Consider the following 18,725-nt stretch of genomic DNA (forward strand, 5'->3'; position numbering starts at 1 on the left):
GAGAGAGAGAGAGAGAGAGAGAGAGAGAGAGAGAGAGAGAGAGAGAGGGGAGGAGGGGGGGGGGCTTGAAACTCATTCACACAGTGCCTGTCTTCCAAAGTAATGTCTCTCAACACCTTTCATGAAAAGAAGACACTCAACCCGTGATGTTATATTAATATATGTGTTTTTATTATTCTCCATTTTTATTATCATTATGTTTTATTTTCATATTTGCAAATCTTACAGGTCCTTTGTGCATGGACCTATCATCATCACGGCACACACATTGGCACAACAAGATTGGTCAGAAATAGATAAATTCTAATCACATTTTTTAGCACACAATTTTTTATGACTTTTGCAAGGACTTGGGAAAGACAGACTAGAACAATAACCAATTGAATCATTTCCCCTCCCCTGTTGAAATCAGAATTTTGAGTATGATGTGCCGAAATAAAACATAATAGTAACATGGACATTACCGAATTTCAAATAAACAAAGCATAAATAATAAGGAAAATAAAAACATGAGATATAACCATAAGATGTACAGCAGTTGAGTAGCTCTGATGAATGTGATGAGTTTTGCCATAAAGGTGCCTCTAAAGCACAATACTTCCCCTAACATGAAATAAAATAATCTCTGTCTTTAAATAAGAAAACTGCTGACAATATAAAAATACATGGCATTGTACTGTAGTTCATTAAATAAACCAACAATTCATATATAAAATATTATATTGACGTGTATAAAAATATGCCTTACAACTTCTTGGAAAGGGTAACAGCCATAAGCTTTTTGTCTGCCACTTCAGAACACACACAGTCAACCACAAAATTCCAACATATGTACAAACAATCAACTAATAAGCAGTCAGAATGCCATTTTGACAAATCAAATCAACAGATGCATCCAAGATTGTATATTCATACGAATATTTTTTCTGACTTGATATATGTATAGGATACTGTAGGATGTAGAATTCAAGCAGTACTTTATGGAAATACAGACTCCAAAATAAATTAATAGAAAAAGAAATATTCTATCAATTATGTATAGTGATATCAGTGTATCTTTGGAGAGAGGGAGAGAGGACGGTGAGGGGAGACACGTTTTTCAAACATTTTTGTGTCACATCACCACCAGCGTAACAGTATTTCAGCCCACTGAGATCAGAACAAACACAGGCAGTGTCAGCTATCCTAAAAAAAGAAAGTAAATTAAAATCTACCACAAAGCCGGGACAAGAGCCAGGGAATATAGATCGAGATCATTCAGAGCGATGCCGCTTGGATCACAGAGGCAGTTTCACAGAGCATTCAATGTGAGCACACAGCATGTCACTGGACGATGCAGACAACGTTGCTGCAACTGTTGAACATTCAGGCAGATGCTATTGTTGCTACTGTACTGTACTGTGTGTGTGTGTGTGTGTGTGTGTGTGTGTGTGTGTGTGTGTGTGTGTGTGTGTGTGTGTGTGTGTGTGTGTGTGTGTGTGTGTGTGTGTCAGAGATGCTCACAAGTCATTTTTTGCAAGTCCAAGTCAAGTCTCAAGTCTTTGGTCACAAGTCCAAGTCAAGTCTCAAGTCTTCGAGGGGCAAGTCCAAGTCAAGTCTCAAGTCCCTATTATGGATGAGTGTTCTATCATCTGCTGGATGCTATCTGCTTAGAACACCGCATAGCTAAAACTAAGGAATTCAAAGCATGTACTGTATTATCCTCACTCCTTTATCTATTAGAATACAGTAGCAGCAATGATTAGAGATGACATTAGTAGACATTTCCTTAATGTTAATGCACCAAAAAAATAAAGAAGAATAAAGATTGTTCACAAGTCCCAAAACTCAAGTCCAAGTCAAGTCTCAAGTCTTTCAGGACAAGTCTCAAGTCATGTCTCAAGTCACTGTGAGTGAGACTTAAGTGCGACTCAAGTCCAAGTCCCAAGTCCCCATCTCTGGTGTGTGTGTGTGTGTGTGTGTGTGTGTGTGTGTGTGTGTGTGTGTGCGCGTGTGTGTGTGTCTCTCTCTCTGTCTGTGTGTGTGTGTGTGTGTGTGTGTGTGTGTTATGTATGTGTCTTGGTTCTAGAGAGGACATTGATTGTGGTGTGATTTCCATAGGAAGTGGTTAATCCCTGCTACCTCCTGTCCAGGCAGTGTCTAGCACAAGCTAAAGCCACCCCCTCTCCCTGTGCTCCTCCTCCTCCTCCTCCTCCTCCTCCTCCTCCTCCTCCTCCTCCTCCTCCGGTCTCAGAGCGAACGGGTACCGAGTCATCCCTCCCTCACTCCCCGTCGCACGGTAAAGTACCGTCTTCGCCGGCGCGCGCGGCGGGCACGGCCATGCCAAGCTCATCCACGCACCAACAATGGCCACGCTGCATCCCCTTGGAGGAGCGGCACTGTGCGCGATGAAGAGACAGTGATACAATGAGAGGGATTTAGGAGAGGGGGAGGATAAGAGAGAGAGGAGGGAGAGAATAAGAGAGTGTGGGGGGGGGGGGGGGGGAGTGAGAAGGGTGGAGAGAGAGAGAGAGAGATTTAGAGGGAGAGAGAGAAAATGACATGTCATCATAGCGCAGTACTGATTCTCTGAGCCCACAGCTGAGAGGCTCAGAGAGAGAGAGAGAGAAGTCATGGACAGATCTCTGGATGCACTGAGACGAAAGCTGCAGTGGCACACAGCTCGGCAGAGACACACACTGTAGCACAGAGTCGGTGCACCAAAATACACATTTGAAACCCCTATATGGTCTATAGGAAACCTAGTAATGTTGTCTCCTATGAACTTTTAAGGTTAAAATGTCATCTGCAGGTGTAACAGCTTGGTTGCTAAGAGTTGCATGTTGAATGTTTAGCATAATGACCTAATTCATCGCCAAAAAACAGGAAATGCCTATCATTTTGCTTCTAGCTAACTTAGAAAGGTGATCTACTGTAAGCGCCTAAGTCCATGTTTGTGATGTCCATGAATTCATCTATTACCACGGTGCAGTCTTGCGACCTTTCCTCAGTAGCATAATTCACATAAATTACGTAAAAATTTGGTAAAAATCAGGAAATTGCTATAACTTTTACTCAAATTAGAAAGAATGATCTTAGAGTCTAAGTCTATGTTTTGATGTCCAGAAATTCATCTCTTGCCATAACTAAATCATGCAACCTTTCTTCATTAGCATAATTTTCCTGGCATCCCTGTAAAGGTTGGGGACATTGAACCAGAGTGGTGAATGATCAAAGCTTCCATTGCTGAAGCTGCGGCTGGGAACTCTGGTTTCAAGGTTATTGGTGCCTCAAGGGGGCGGCAAACCTCAAACATGCTGGTGGACACCGGTGGTCAGGGAAGTTGTCCGATTGAAGAAGGAGGCCTTCCATGCTATGTTATCCCGGGAGACTCAGGAAACAGTTGCAGGGTACAGACGGGCCAGAAAGAAAGCAACCTCAGCCATGGCGAAAGCAAAGCAGCGGGTGTGGGAGGAGTTCGGAGAAGCAGGTCAACGCCAAAGCAAACCGTCTGGCGCCTCAGGAAGGGGAACCGGCGATCCATCAAAGCTGTATACAGTAAGAACGGGACACTCGGAGTGAGTCCTTCGCCCCCAAGTGAGCGAGTTCAAGTATCTCGGGTTCTTGTGCTCGAGCGAGGGAATGATGGAGCAAGAGATGGCCCGGAGAATCGGAGAAGTGAGAGCGGCATTGCGTTCGCTTTACCGCACCGTTGTGACGAAAAGAGAGCTGAGCCAGAAGGCAAAGCTCTCGATATACGGGGCGACCTTCATCCCAACCCTCACCTATGGTCATGAATGATGGGGTCATGACCGAAAGAACAAGATCGCAGATACAAGCGGACGAAATGGGTTTCGTCAGGAGGGTGGCTGACATCTCCCTTAGGGAGAGAAGCTCGGTCGCCCGTGAGACAGTCGCTGCTCCTTCGCATAGAAAGGAGAAGGTTGGGGTGGTTCTGGCATCTAGTGAAGATGCCTCCTGGTCACCTCCACAGGGAGGTTTGCTGGGGCACGTCCAGCTGGGGAAAAGGCCACGGGGCAGACCAAGGACCGACTACATCTCTACGCTGGCCAGGGGATGCCTTGGGATCCCCCAGTCAGAGTTGACTAATGTGGCCACAGGCAAAGGAATGTTTGGGGTCCCCTGCTGGGTCTGCTACCTTCATGACCCGACTCCAGAGAAGCAGTTGAACATGTATGGATGGATTGATCTATATTATGCTAATGAGGAAATGTTGACTTAGTTGTTGACATGACTTAGTTATGGCAAGAGATTAATTTCTGGACATCCAAACATAAACTTAGACTCTAAGATCACCTTTCTAAATGGACCAAAAGCAAAAATATAGCCATTTCCTGGTTTCGGCCTAAGTATTACATAAGTTAGACTACCGGTATGCAAATTATGCTAATGAAGAAAGGTTGCATGATTTGGTTATGGTAAGAGATGGATTTCCTTCTAAGGTGACTAAAAGTTAAAAAAAATATAGCCATTTCCTGAATTTGAAAACATTTTTTTTTACATAATTTGTGCAAATGATGCTAATGAGGAAAGGTTGCATGACTGCACCATGGTAATAGGTACATTTCTGGACATCACAAATATGGACTTAGACTCTTAGATCACAATTATAAGTTAATTAGAAGCAAATATGGACTTCTTTGTACTTAACTCATTAACATGCAACTCTGAGCAACCACGCTTAATGTCACCTGCTAAGCCTAAAGATGACATGTTAATCATAAAAACTCATAGGCAACAACATTACTGGGTCCATGAAATTTCCAGTAGGCTATATAACAGATGACACAATGTGAGGTCCACACACTGCATGCATTCACCCACAAGAGGCCTCCCATTTTGCTTCACGTGACCAACATACCTGCTTTTTCCTGTAGAACCCACGAGTGTCACAGTTGGGTATATAGATGTCACGGTCAGACTGGAAGATCGTCAGCTCCAGACCCCTCAGGACGCTATTGAGCAGCTTACGGCACGGCGCCTGCAAACAACAACTCAAGATGTGACTTCAGAGACCACCAGAGGCAGAGAGAGAGGAGTCATCTTCATCTACATGATACAGTTGCAGTACCAAGCTGCTCCACACCCCCCCCCCCCCTCAGGTGATAGTGTTGGAAGAAATCCTCTTCGGTCACAACATGCGTCAATGTAAATCACAAAGGATTAGCTACAGTGATGCAGCATCACAGCCAGAAGCATATATATATATATATATATAAAAATATATATATATATATAATCAACTTGTGTTATTATTATTATTATTATTATTATTATTATTATTATTATTATTATTATTATTATTATTATTATTTCTGCCTATATATATATATATATATATATATATATATATATATATATATATATATATATATATATATATATATAATATCAGATGTCACATATTATAATGATATTATATAACCATATTGTTACACAAGGCTTTGTCTTTTCAGGTCACTGGTTTGAAGTGACTGACTGTGCTTTCTTGGTGTCACACCAAGTGAAATTAAACAATTATGATGATAATCAGGAAAATCACAGTGATTATGATTGCCGTTCTTATAATGCCACACATGTGGAGCGAGCTGGAGCAGTTCAAATGCTGCAGGCTCAGCTCACAAAGTGAAAAATCCGAGGCGACTGTGGCCGACTCGAAACTTTCCTGATTCACATCATGCTCAATTAGTTCTGCCGCATAGCAGCACACACATCATGCGCCACAATGCATGGTCTCAGAGCAGTATATATACATGCTGCTGCAACACCCCAGACACCACAGGAGCTACACTACTAACTCTCTATAATGCAGCTATATATATATATATATATATATATATATATATATATATATATATACCCATTTCCACCACAGAGGATCTGCATGAATATCTTATTATATAAGATGCTCTCTACAGCTTCATATAATTAGCATCTTCTAGCTAAGTCTCCATTCATTAAGAAGTGTAACATAAAGGGGGTTCAACTTACTTTTTCTATTTCACCACTGTGCGAGGGATGGGGACCTGGGAGCAAACGACACATTGGCATGAGAATGTTACATTATAGAGCATCATAGCCAGCAACATCAAACCATTATGTAAATGTCACAACATGTATTAGCGACATAATAGCATTTTGTTTTTCGAATTAGTTATATCCCTTTGCGCAAGACATTACCAAGCGATCGTCCAGATGAACTCTAATTGGGAATGGTCGTTCAACGAGAGACCTCTAATTTCCACCAGTATATTTCCTGTTCAGACCAGGGAATCGCAGTATCTCACTTTGAACAGTAGATGGAGACCATTGCAATAAAACGCAGCTTGATCAGGATGTAGGTGACACTGTGACAGTTCCACATTCATTGTGAATTATCCCAAGAAACGCTCATTTATCGGATAATATCGCAGTCATGCAACCTGTCGCTAAAATGGATGAAGACACACTTGTCATTGACTTGTCCTATAGATGCTATGTGCATACACCTTTATTTACACACTTTTGTAGCAGCTAAAGACCTATAATGGCTCCTTGAATACATTTAGGAAAAACAATCAACTTGTGTTATTATTATTATTATTATTATTATTATTATTATTATTTGCCATTATTTCTGCCTAACAAACCACAGTCCTTTACACCAGACCCCCTCAAATTACATTTTTTTTTACCACAATGACACCGGAGGCACTGCAGAGCAGCACTGGATGCTAGAGGTTTGCAAATTCATCTCTGGTGCACAAAATGCATCCAGTCTGAAACGTCACACACATAACTGCTCTTTTCTCGTGTCGCTGACTGAGACAGCGTTCACATGCTAATCCCACAGCAGGAAGAGAGGAGATAAACCGACAGTAGTGGCTAACGGGCACAGCATCACACAGCATCCTGAATACAACCACTGGACATGTCAAGCCTACCTGTAGTGTCTATGCATGTGTGTGTGTGTGGGTGTGCGCGTGCGTACGTGCATGCCATGCATACAGTATATGTGTGTGTGTGTGTGTGCGTACATGCACGTGCGTGCGTGTGTGTCTATCTCCTTACCTGTGGGGTGGGGCCTCTCGGTGGGACTGGTCCTGCTGTGCTTGGTGCAAAAGCCCCTTCCCTGCAACAGAGCCTGGAGGGGGCTGTGTTCCCTGGGTGGGGGCACGCAGCGGAGCCCCTTGGCACAGCTCAGGGTATACACGCCACAGGGCTCTCCCTGGGCCAACACTGACGTGCTGCCGGCCGCGTTGTGGTCCCTGGGGGGCCGACCTGCCCCCAGCGGGTCCCTGCAGGAGGGACAGACCTTGAAGGGGCCCAGGCGGTTCGCCCCGGTCCACGATCCGCAGTGGGCAATCAGCAACAAAACAACAACGCCTGTTAAGTTAGAAAGGAGAGGCATTTTGTGGTCCAGGTCTCAGGTTCTCCAAACACTCTGTCAGTTAAATGTGGCTGATGCTATTTCTGGATGTATATATCTCTCTCTCTCTCCCTCTCTCTCTCTCTCTCTCTCTCTCACACACACTCTCTCTCTCCCTTTTCTCTCCCTCTCTCTCCTCAGTCTTCTTCTTCTTCCCCCGTTTCTATAGCTTTCCCTTTGGTGCTTTGCCGGTTGAGTCCCCCTGCAGTGCCAGAGGAGACAAATGGAGATCGAGAGAGACACACAGCAAAGCACCAGCTTTTAAAGATCTGAAAGGCGGTGATAGAGAGTGACTGAGTGAGTGAGTGAGTGAGAGAGAGAGAGAGAGAGAGAGAGGGAGAGAGAGAGAGGGAGAGGGGGAGAGAGAGAGAGAGAGGGGGAGAGAGAGCACAGTTATGACACCTTCAGGGGCTGGGACTCAGAGAGAGAGAGAGAGAGAGAGAGAGACAGAGAGAGAGAGAGGGAGAGAGAGAGAGGGAGGTGGCAGGGAGGGAGAGAGCAAGTGGGGGGTGGATTATGTTCCCTTTTAGAAATTATCAAAATCTCCCCACCCCTTCCTGTCATATACCAACACATACATCTCGTCCTCCTTAGGCTGGCTTTACACGGTGAAACTTGCACGCAACTAGTTGCAGGTTGCAAGTTGCATGCAACCCAATTTCCATGCAACTTCACAGTTACACAAAGCAATTAAAAAATAATCAAGTCTCGTGCAACTTGGCAGTTTCTTCCAGCAAAACTAGCTAGCTAGATTGGTCATTTTTCATCTATTGTATGGTTTTCTTGTTTTTTCAAGTGAGAATTGTCATTCTGCATCTTTGTATCGTATTTCATATCGTTTTCTCGCTGGAAAATATCAATTCGGACTCGGAGGTGTTGTATCGGTTTTTCTTCTGGCACTGGCTGGCTGGTTGGCTAGCTAGCTAGCTACTTTGTTAGATAAAATATGGCTGTCCCGGGCCCCGAGAATAGGAAGAGAGCTATTAGTGCATTAATACTCATGGATATGTTGGAGGAGGAGGAGGAAAAAACACAACATGAAAAAAAAGTTAAACGTATGTGGGTGAAGGACTGGCTACTTAAAAGACGTACCAGTGGATTGTTTCACACTCTTTTCAAGGAGCTTGATCCAATGAGCCTCCGGTGAGTGCATTGTTATTATTTTTCTCAAATTTATTGATTGATTCAAGGAAAATAAATAAATAAATAGCTCGTTGTTGCCACCTTGTGACAACAGTATGAAATTGTAGCTTCATATATAGATAACTGATTATCATTAAAACATATATAGCATAGCATTGAACAGTTATGTGATCACTATACTTCACAACATGTTAATATTATTATTTTTAACCCATGTAGATCCTGGCTCCGCATGGATCAGAATACATTCATTGCTCTGGGATGCTAATCAAACATCTGAAGTTCGTTGCGGGTGTGACCATGTACGGCCGAGTTACAAACCGCTTTCTGTCTGGCCAGTAGGGGGCGATCTGCCTATCACTCCAAATTGTCATGTAGATGTGTTCCGGCTGGGATGGTCATCAAACATGTGAAGTTTGGTGCGCGTGTGAGCATGTAGGGGCGAGTTACAAACCACTTTCTGTGTTGCCAGTAGGGGGCGCTATGACTATAAATGGATATTGACATAATAGATGTCTACAGGCATGGACACTTATGCATGACACGTTTGGAGCAGATTGGACAATCTACAATAAAGTTACTCCAACTTCCTGTGTGGCCAGTAGGGGGCGCTCTGCCTATAACTCCAAATGGTCATCTAGATGTCTTCAGGCTGGGATGCTCATCAAACATGTGAAGTTTGGTGCACGTGTGAGCATGTAGGGCCAAGTTACAACCCACTTTCTGTGTTGCCAGTAGGGGGCGCTATGACTATAAATGGATATTGACACATAGATGGCTTGAGGCATGGACACTTATCATGCATGACAAGTTTGGAGCAGATTGGACAATCTACAATGGAGTTACTCCAACTTCCTGTGTGGCCAGTAGGGGGCGCTCTGCCGATAACTCCAAATGGTCAACTAGATGTCTTCAGGCTGGGATGCTCATCAAACATGTGGATTTTGGTGCGCGTGGGACCATGTCCGGCCGAGTTACAAACCACTTTCTGTGTTGCCAGTAGGGGGCGCTATGACTATAAATGGATATTGACATATAGATGTCTTCTGAGACTGCGCACTGATTCAGACAGCCAGAGCCTATGTGATCAGCTGACTGGTTCTCAGCATTTTGATTGGCTGTTGCATGAAACTAGTTCCACAAAGTTGAGCGCTTTGCAACTGTTGCGGCTGAGTTTCACAGAAGTTTCAAGTGAGTTGCAGAAGGATTTATACCATGCAATTCATTTGCAACTTGGTTTCACCTAAGTTTCATGCAACTAAAGTTGCGTGCAAGTTTCACCGTGTAAAGCCAGCCTTACAGTTATGTTCAACATAGCTATTGACACTTTCTCTCCACTGTGCACAGCCTGTACAGGATTTCAGAGTCAGATCTTTCTGGAATATTTACCATGGTAACAATTGCGATTGTATAGGAGCCTCCAACGGCACTGCGTGCAATGTCATGTTGCATATAGCCGCCTTGAGATTTGTCTCGCTCGGATTCATCTGTGTGAGATTGTGAAGGAAATAAAGCTGAATTCTTTTTTCAGATGCATTCCTTTTCTACGACAAAGATGTATCATTCTAGAGCCGGTACTACAATGGCTTCCCACACCTGAGATAACTTCTTCAACATCACGTCTTTTTTGCCACACTTACAGGGACCGCCTCATCATGCGTTTGCAATTATAAAGCTGCAACAACCCGACGAACTTCACGACATCTATCAAAAGCGCAATGTTGAAGTAATTAACTGGGTGCATAACAAATCAAATCGTAAGCCCGAGATGTCACTAGCTTATATATCATCGTGCACTCTGCACTTACAATCGTGCACTTCATTTTTTTGGGGGGGAAACTCGAACCATTGAGGTTTTTTACTGAGCCTTTTCCAGATCAAATAATTACTGCTTCATCGGTCATTTATTACAGTGCCTCCACACAAGAGTTAATACATTAAAAACTAGCCATCCTAGACAGAGTCTATGTAAAATGTAAATGTAAAAAAACAAACAACAAACAAAAACATAAAAAAAACACAAACATCCAACACATTGGCAGCTTCACAAAAACGTGCCACTGTCTTGATTTCAATTCAGCCAGCTATCAACGTATAAGCCGAAACAGAGAAGATATGGGGCACACATCACATTTTGAAAGATGAGGGTAGTGGAGGTTCTTGCTGACCAGTTGTTTGAATTGGAAGAGAGGCATCAACTGGATAATTAGGAGGACTTTGCTTTCGCTGGAATGCACATCAGACCAGCCCGAGCCAAACTGCTAATAATGCAATCCATCTCTCCACTCAACCGCTTCAGATTCTCTGTCTACACGGGCGCCGCCATCTTCAAAAGATCCCTGTGAGGATCGGAACTCTCTGCCCACAACCCTCCACAGTTAGTCGGTGTAACGTAGCACTCAGCAAGTACTTATTAAGACGAATAATGTCAGGTATTGTAATCGATATACAGTAGGTTACTCAAGATGATCAAAAATAAATACTCAAACCTCAACATGCCAGGCGTCGTTCTTTTAGAGTAGACATCAATGCATTGTTTTGGGGGGGGTTTCTATCAATGCTGTGTTATTATCACTGCAGTACTATTGTGTTACAACACATAAGTGAAAAGGATCTTTACCACTACTCGAGTTACTAATACTTGTGTAGATTGTGTAAACCTAAATTCAGTGTTGGGCTTAGTTATTTTGAAAATGTAATATACTACATATTACTAGTTACTTTCATTTGAAAGTAATACATTATTTTACAATATCACTGTCTGTGTAGAGCAACTCGTTACTTATTACACTACTTTTGCATTACTTTCACGAAAAATAACAGCAGCAGCAGAATAACATCGCTGCCCCGGACCCCTCCCGAAAAATAATTTAAACTGTCTTGAAGTCAGTGTAAACGGTCCAAAATTCCAAATGTTATCCCTTTCCTTTCTTATTGTCATCTATAGTGGTTGCATAAAAACACAATTTGATTAGGAAATGATTGTATCTTTATGTGCTTTGATAAAAAAATTAAAAAATAACTCAATTTGTAACCTGTGTTACTTGACACAGTAACTGGTATAATATTACTGAAATCCTATTGGTAATAAGTTACATTACTGAGTTACTGCTAAAAATAATATATTACGTGTAATATGTTACTTTTGTAATGAGTTACCACCAACACTGCCTAAATTTTAGATTTTTCAAAGTCTACATTTACTTCTCCTTTGCTGAACAAAAGTGTTTACTCTTACCCTTTGCTTTGTCTGAGTAAGTTATAGGCTACCTTTTACATGCTAATAGTCAAATGAAAGTGCTTTTAGCGAGCTAGTCATTTACTTTTATTTGAATCATTTTCATTACAACTATTTTTTACTGACTTGAGTAAAGGTTGACTGAGGTAGCAGCAGTTCTACTCGAGTGAAACACTTCTCTGTCGGCTTGTGCAATTAACTAATGATATCCTACTACACATGATGGTTTTCCAGCATCATACCACACGGCAAGGGTCAATGTTTAGGTTGATGTACGTAATAGTATTTGTAAAAAGAGAACTTAAACGTGAGGTAAACGATCTACCCATGAGGAGCATCAGCAGAGGTCGACGTCAGGTAGACTAGTGAGGAATTCCACTCTTATCTGCGATCCCTCTGTCTCCATGTTATCTGACAACAATGCATTGCTGCCGCAGCTTCTGTGAGGACAGAGAAAAATATACATTTACAACATGAACATTATGACACTATGACATTATGACACTGACGACAAATAGGAATTTCATGTTTCAGAATTAAACAGAATTTAGATGTTGAGCTAGCTTGCCACCTCCAAAATAAGGGTGTTTTCTGACCCTCTGAGACACCCACATACACACGCTACCTGGCACACACAAAAAGTGCATTTGTAGGCGTGCACATGGGTGCTGCTGTGTGTATGTGTGGGTTTTAGGGGTGTAACAATACACATATTTGTGAGCGCTTTTAGCCTCTCTGGTCTTTGGATATTTCGCTCCAGGGACTATGTCCAGACACCAGAGAGGCTAAATAGCGCACTGAGTCAGTGCGCTTTTAGCCTCTCTGTACCGTTGAACCGTTTAGGCACGAGGATTTAGGTTCAATACACACATTGGCAAACTCAAAACCAGTCTTTTTCAAGGTCATGAGGTCATCACCCATTCATATACACCAATGTGTTTGATTCAATCGTTTACTAGAGCCTAAAATTGTTTAGAAGAGCACAGAGTTCTTCGTAGGTCTCTAGCTTCTTAATTCTGCTCTCAAAGCGCACCAGATTCGATCTGGTGGCGCACTTCTGGCAGATTGATGCATTTTACTTTAAAATGTACACATTTTAAAGTTCTTCCGGGCGGGGGGGGGGCATGCCCCCGGACCCCCCTAGAACGTCCGAGGTCCGTCCACCCACCACAGTCTCGCAAAATCCTGTGGGAAACACTGCGACCACTAATTCCGAAAACCCTGGCTATGGCCCTGGTAACCACCATGGAAGACATCTTATAAAACATCCATGGTATTATGACAGCGGTTTAGGGGGGCCCCCGCTGTAAAGATGTCGCATAGGGGCCCCAGAATGTCCAGAAAGGGCCCTGTATGTATCGAAACCAAACTGTGAATTTTGTGCACCGTTACCATCTCTAGTGGCTTTGTACCGTATGTGTTTCTGTGCCACTGGGTCACCTGCTACTACTGTACAGGCTTGACACTAGAGCGCAGTGCACACAGACATGCTTGCTAGCATCCAGCGCCCCACAAGCCCAAAATCCGCCTGGCCGTCAGCAGCCTGGTGTTCTGATTAGGGGTGATTAATCTTGGCAAGGAGCGGAGAAGTCACCTGCCGTCTTGTGTTCCCATCAGCTCGCGAGCTACAGCAGCAGCCCGGCCGCCGGCTAGTCTGTTTCCACACATGTCCTGTCAGGAGAATGTTCCAAGAGACACGCCAGACCAACGGGGGCTCTCTTTTTCCACACTCCCCTCGAGTATTCGTTTTTCCTCCTCCAGTCCAGTCCTCCACACACACCGTGTCTTGCTCAGTCTCCCTTCTTCTCTCTCTGCCTCCCCATCTCAGGTCTATCCCAACTGGCACAGACTGCTGCTGTATCTGTGCTGGCTGTCCTCGGGCCCCTTTCCCAAAGCCAGCAGAGTCCAGAGAAACTCTGTGGCCAGTGTAGGAAATTAAAAAAATATTTTGGGGGCAACTTTTGCCCCCACTGTCTAAAAAACTGGAGGCATTTACAAAATGTTGGGGGCACTTTAAAAAATAGTAATTAGTGCATAAAGTTGCTAAAGCGTAGTGGAAACAACGCTGTTTGTGTGAGTGTGTTCTTCATCGTCGTCTTCTGGCAACCAGCTTGCAGGTGCTGAGTGTGTGTCAGAGATGGAAATTAAATGAATTGAATGAAAATGAAATTATCAAAATATTGGGGGAATTTTTGACCCTGGATGATGGTTTTTAGGGGCATTCTGAGATTTCTTGGGGGCATTTTTGCCCTTACCCCTGCCTAAATTCCTACACTGTCTGTGGCCTGTGGGGTAGTCCCTTCCACACTCCTGCTGACCACCTGCCTTCTCGGCTGCCTTTTGGGGACAGCTCAAGAGCGTAATAATAGTAATAGTAATGGTCTAATATTATAAAATACAATGTTAGCTCACCAGACAGTTTCTTGAAGTATGAGTTGGTCCCCAATGCGGGTTGTTGTGGGCAGAGGGTTCCCAGTTATAGAACCAAGTGATAGGCTATAGCTGCTTTTTTTTGCATGAATCCTCAGATGAGAGAGAACTGTAAGTAACTTTGGACACACACGCACACACACACACACACACACACGCACACACGCACACACGCACGCACGCACACACACACACACACACACACACACACACACACACACACACACACACACACACACACACACACACACACACACACACACACACACACACACACACACACACACACACACACACACACACACACACACACACACACACAAGGGTCGAGCGATGGGATTGGCCAAATGCTTGTCACCATTTCTCAAGACTACCTGTGATTGGCTATTGAAGTCATCGGCGTGATGTCACTAGGAAGCGCCGAACTCCAGTTTCCAAAGTTTTATGTGTATGGATAGCTGATGAACAAAAGTGAATACTGTCTTCGTAGCCGCCTAGACAACAGGTAAGCGTTTAAGTTATCTATAATGTTACTTACAGTGTATTCGCCTAACACCATCCAGTCTTGCTCAAGCTAACCACTGAGCCACAGCTGTGTAAGTAAACAAGCTAACGTATTAGCCGCTGCTAACGCTAATGATGCTAAACCGTCTAGCTTTGCGACTAAATTAGACTGTTCACATGTCATGACTTGCGAACAGATACTTTTTTCATTACTGAAACGTTATCCAAATACAAGTGATTTAGCGTTAGATAGACGGGCGGTCGTTAGCTGTCTAGCAAGTCATGCTATAGCTAATTAGGTAGCTTTGTCGTTAGCAAGGAGGCTGGCTGTCAGTTGCTAGCTAAAGCTGCCTTGACTTGAGTTTGATAAATGTAAACACTGGCACGCCCACCTCCCCCCGTGGTTGCACAACATTTTCACTCTGTTTTGACACTAGGCTTCGCATTAAGAATGATTCATTCAGGTGAGTTTGGTAACAAAAGGCTCCAGCTGCATTTTGCAATAGAGAAAATGGGGCACATTATTTTGTAACGTTGGAAAGGTTTTGACGTGTTTGCATTCACTCAACTGAACGTCAAATCGACAGTAGCCTTAGATAAATACAACCAAATACAATCATTATAACACAAATGTGTGGAGTGGGCATGGATTATCCTGAGATTAACGCTAAATTTAAAGCATCCCGGTGGTGACAGCGGGTCTTCCAGCAGCCATTAGGATATAGCAAAGAATAATCAAGATGAATAATATGAACAATGGGCCACGTGGAGGTTATTTAAACATGCAAATGATAACTGCAGCATCAGGACATGTTAAGTAGAATGTATGAAAGTATGAGAAAAAGGCTATTAAGGCTAAAAACGTTATTATTGAATACTCTCGGGGTATATAAAATAATAGCAATAGAATTGAAAGTCATATTCAAGAGAAAAATGAATGATAATATAAACATGATGTGGAAATGTTTGTGTCATATTGATATAAACAAAATGCTAGTGTCTGTGTGAAGATGCATTGTAAGATATTATATACAACAATGTATTGACTTGACAGAGTCAATAAACAGAGTAAACAATCTACAGAGTCAATTTGTAGGCTAAACACCATTATGTGCAGAATGTGTGCACGGATGGTACCATATACAGTACAGAACGTGATGATGTGTGGTCTCACCACACAACTCATGATCACAACATGGATTGACGTAGCAATGTTAGCATTATGTACTTTATGTACTATTATGACCCTTATGTACTAGACTAGAGAATGTATACTGTACAAATATGTACAGATCAACAACATCAACAAAACCATCTAGAATAGTCTGTGCAGTAGAGTACATACAGTGATTGCAGACGCCACGACTTGGGGCCGTTTTGGGCAGGAAGCATCGCACAGTCTGCGGAACTTTACAAACCAAGTACCCATTTTTTCCCTACTTTAAATTGTCTTAATTTAGATGGATGACATCAACCTGCACCACAGGTACCTGAATTGGAGGCGTCGAATCCGGGAGATGGGGGAAGTGCGCCCAGCACAGGAGAGATACATGCGGCTGCTGAAGGATGGGGACACTCTCAGGTGAGCAGCCTCTTCGGAAGTATGTCTGGATAGGCAGCAGGCACAACTGAAGTGAAGAGATGACTATGATGTATATCTCATGACTTTTCCACATTGCAGCTTTATTGTATGTGTCTTTGTCAGCTTGATTGTAAGAGAGTAGTGCATTATCAAATAACACTTCTAGCATAATTGGTATTGGTTTTTACTCTCAAGAGTTCCAGGAAGTAAGGTCCTGGATTAAGCAGCACTGTCGAGTTGCAGCAAAATGGACAGTTTGCGATGTACTTTGAAAGGGGTTTTCCTTTTTTTTAGAATCAAATTGTACATTTATCAGCAATGGGCAATGTGTTTCTTTGCCTTCATGAAAAGGAAAGGGCACAGAAGGCTAATGCTGTAGAAAATATCCTGGAGCATGTTATTAGCTCACTGCGTCAGCACAAATCAGGTGGTCTTTGCCCTATGAGGAGAATGTACTGGTTTCTTTGTACCCCTCGACCGAGTCTGTTTTTCCAAAAGCTGTGTGTTCTGGCCTGGGGGCAGTGTGCATGTCATTGTGTGGGAGCAGACTCATGACAGAGGTGGGAGAGAGGGCTGACGGGCGGCTAGCCGGGCACGATGTGTGCGTGCATTTATTTGGTTCTACCATCATCATCATCCCCCACTAATAACCCAAACAGTTCTGTGACTTTCCTTCAGACCCACCGATTGAAACAATTAAAATCTCAAGGATTGTCAACGGAGGTTTGTTTCCCGGTCAGCAAAAGATGAAAGGCATTCGCCCCCCAAAAAATCTAGGCTACCCTTACTGGAAAATAAGCCTCTCTGTAATTAAGATTGGTTTGACTCTTGGAAACCTCAGAGGCCTCTATACATTTTTGTTATAGTGATTGCACTCTTGCTGTTGTTATGTTGGTATTTGATTCAGCTTTTTGATACTGAACCACTGAAGTCACACGAATATCCACCATCCACAATTTTCTTAAACTATATGCTAGCCTTACCAGTAGCACCATAGAGATGTGGGACACACCATACGTTTAAGAAACAATAATGGCCAATCTTTTTTTGCGTCTTATTTGATATCCCTGATTCTCACTGTGTGGTTGAGTAGCTGTTCTAAATCAGTTTAGATGTTCTTATTGATGGAGAAAATGTAAGTTCCATTTGCCTCATACATTTCTGTGAGACAACCTTCTTGACTCCTGGCTTTAATTGTTATTTTGATGTTGTCACAACTGTTGTCACAACTGGTTTTCTCTGGTCACCGGTCTCATTTTGGCTTGAGATGCTTTTGGTTATTCGGGAGAGGAACGTTATTGATCCAAATTCCATTCTACAACAACACTTACAATCATCAACAATGGCTACACCTTTTTGTCCTTTGTCTTGTTTATAATATGTTTTTTTTAGCCTGATAATTTTTTGATTCAAGTCTTTGATTGAATGATTAAATGTCTTTTTCTTTATTTTCTCTCAGAGCTTTCATATGTGTTTCTGATTGTGAATACAGCAGTTAGACCTATTCGAAAGTGGCCTATTCTTAACCTGCAATTTCTTCTTTTTAGTTACCAAGGGAACTCTGACGAAGTGGGTTGCTATGTGGCTCCCCATCCTTTATCAAAGGGAAATTGCTACTTTGAGGTAAGACGCATTTGATAGTGATGCCTCTTTTGACACTGCCACCACAAGTCTGACATGGTTGCTGCTGTAACTGAGTTTCTGATTGAGTTCTTTCGGGGGGGTGCAAGACTTGGCAATAAGCTCTCCAAGATTTCTTGTGCCTCATTAGTTAACATGATTGCTGAAAACTACTGTCTCTACCTAACATTGTTCACTTTCCCCCCTTTTCTGTTTACCACGCATCCAAAAATAATAGTCTTTTGAAAATAAAGGGACGATTGGTCCTTGGACAATCACTCATTTTGAAATGTTGGGGGGGGGGATTATGCACAATATGATAGGCTTCCCACATACCATCGTCCCTGGTTGTGCCCAAGATTGCTTTTCCATCCATCCAGCAATTTTATCCCCTGGAATCCCGTTGCTGACAATTTTCTAAACTTCATATTAAATTCCGAGAGCCCCCCGCAGTCCCAGTTCACCAGTGCAAAAACCACTACCTCAAAAATGTCCTTGCTGGGTTGGAAATGAGGGATAGGGGTGTGGGTTAGGTGGTATCTCCCAGCGAGCGCAGAGATTCATCTAACACACAGTGTTTTGGGGGCAGGCAGACAGACTGGCAGCAGGAGAGAGAATATTGGACATGTATTTAGCAGTGTTGATGCGCCCCTCTGTATCAGGCCAGTCCGACGGCTTCTCTGCATACGTACAGCAGACTTTGAGGGGGAAAAAAGTGTCTGGGTGATTTAGCACAGGAAAGCCTGCAAGAGTCCGGTCATAAATTAGGGGCTGAGCAGAGCGTTGTGGTGTATTATTTA

At 43.0% G+C, this 18,725-nt stretch overlaps 2 protein-coding genes across 2 annotated transcripts in view; one reads left to right on the forward strand and one right to left on the reverse strand.

Moving 5' to 3' along the window:
- Positions 1 to 2,230: 2,230 nt before the first annotated feature.
- igfbp6b (insulin-like growth factor binding protein 6b) lies at positions 2,231 to 7,627 on the reverse strand. Its single transcript, XM_083656847.1, has 4 exons — positions 7,051 to 7,627; positions 5,992 to 6,026; positions 4,862 to 4,981; positions 2,231 to 2,378 (listed from the first exon to the last, which is right to left on the reverse strand). The coding sequence occupies exons 1-4, from the start codon at positions 7,388 to 7,390 to the stop codon at positions 2,262 to 2,264; spliced, it is 612 nt and encodes a 203-aa protein (XP_083512973.1). The 5' UTR covers positions 7,391 to 7,627; the 3' UTR covers positions 2,231 to 2,261.
- An 8,556-nt stretch (positions 7,628 to 16,183) lies between these two features.
- Positions 16,184 to 18,725, forward strand: part of spryd3 (SPRY domain containing 3) — a gene marked incomplete at its 5' end in the record, with an annotated part of 72,479 nt that continues 69,937 nt past the window's right edge. Inside the window, 2 exons of the mRNA XM_083656843.1 lie at positions 16,184 to 16,305; positions 17,853 to 17,928. Of these exons, the coding sequence (XP_083512969.1) occupies positions 16,184 to 16,305; positions 17,853 to 17,928 (198 nt within the window). The remainder of the gene's footprint in view (positions 16,306 to 17,852; positions 17,929 to 18,725) is intronic.

The sequence above is a fragment of the Poromitra crassiceps genome (genome assembly GCF_964638095.1).
Source record: "Poromitra crassiceps genome assembly, chromosome: 20".
Taxonomy (NCBI): Eukaryota; Metazoa; Chordata; class Actinopteri; order Beryciformes; family Melamphaidae; genus Poromitra; species Poromitra crassiceps.

Excerpts from the sequence above, each read along its gene's own strand:
- igfbp6b (XM_083656847.1), bottom strand. The coding sequence starts at position 7,390 with ATGCCTCTCCTTTCTAACTTAACAGGCGTTGTTGTTTTGTTGCTGATT. Across the intron at positions 4,982-5,991 it reads ACAGTGGTGAAATAGAAAAA|GCGCCGTGCCGTAAGCTGCT; the intron begins GTAAGTTGAACC and ends TGTTGTTTGCAG. Across the intron at positions 2,379-4,861 it reads GGTTCTACAGGAAAAAGCAG|TGCCGCTCCTCCAAGGGGAT; the intron begins GTATGTTGGTCA and ends CATCGCGCACAG.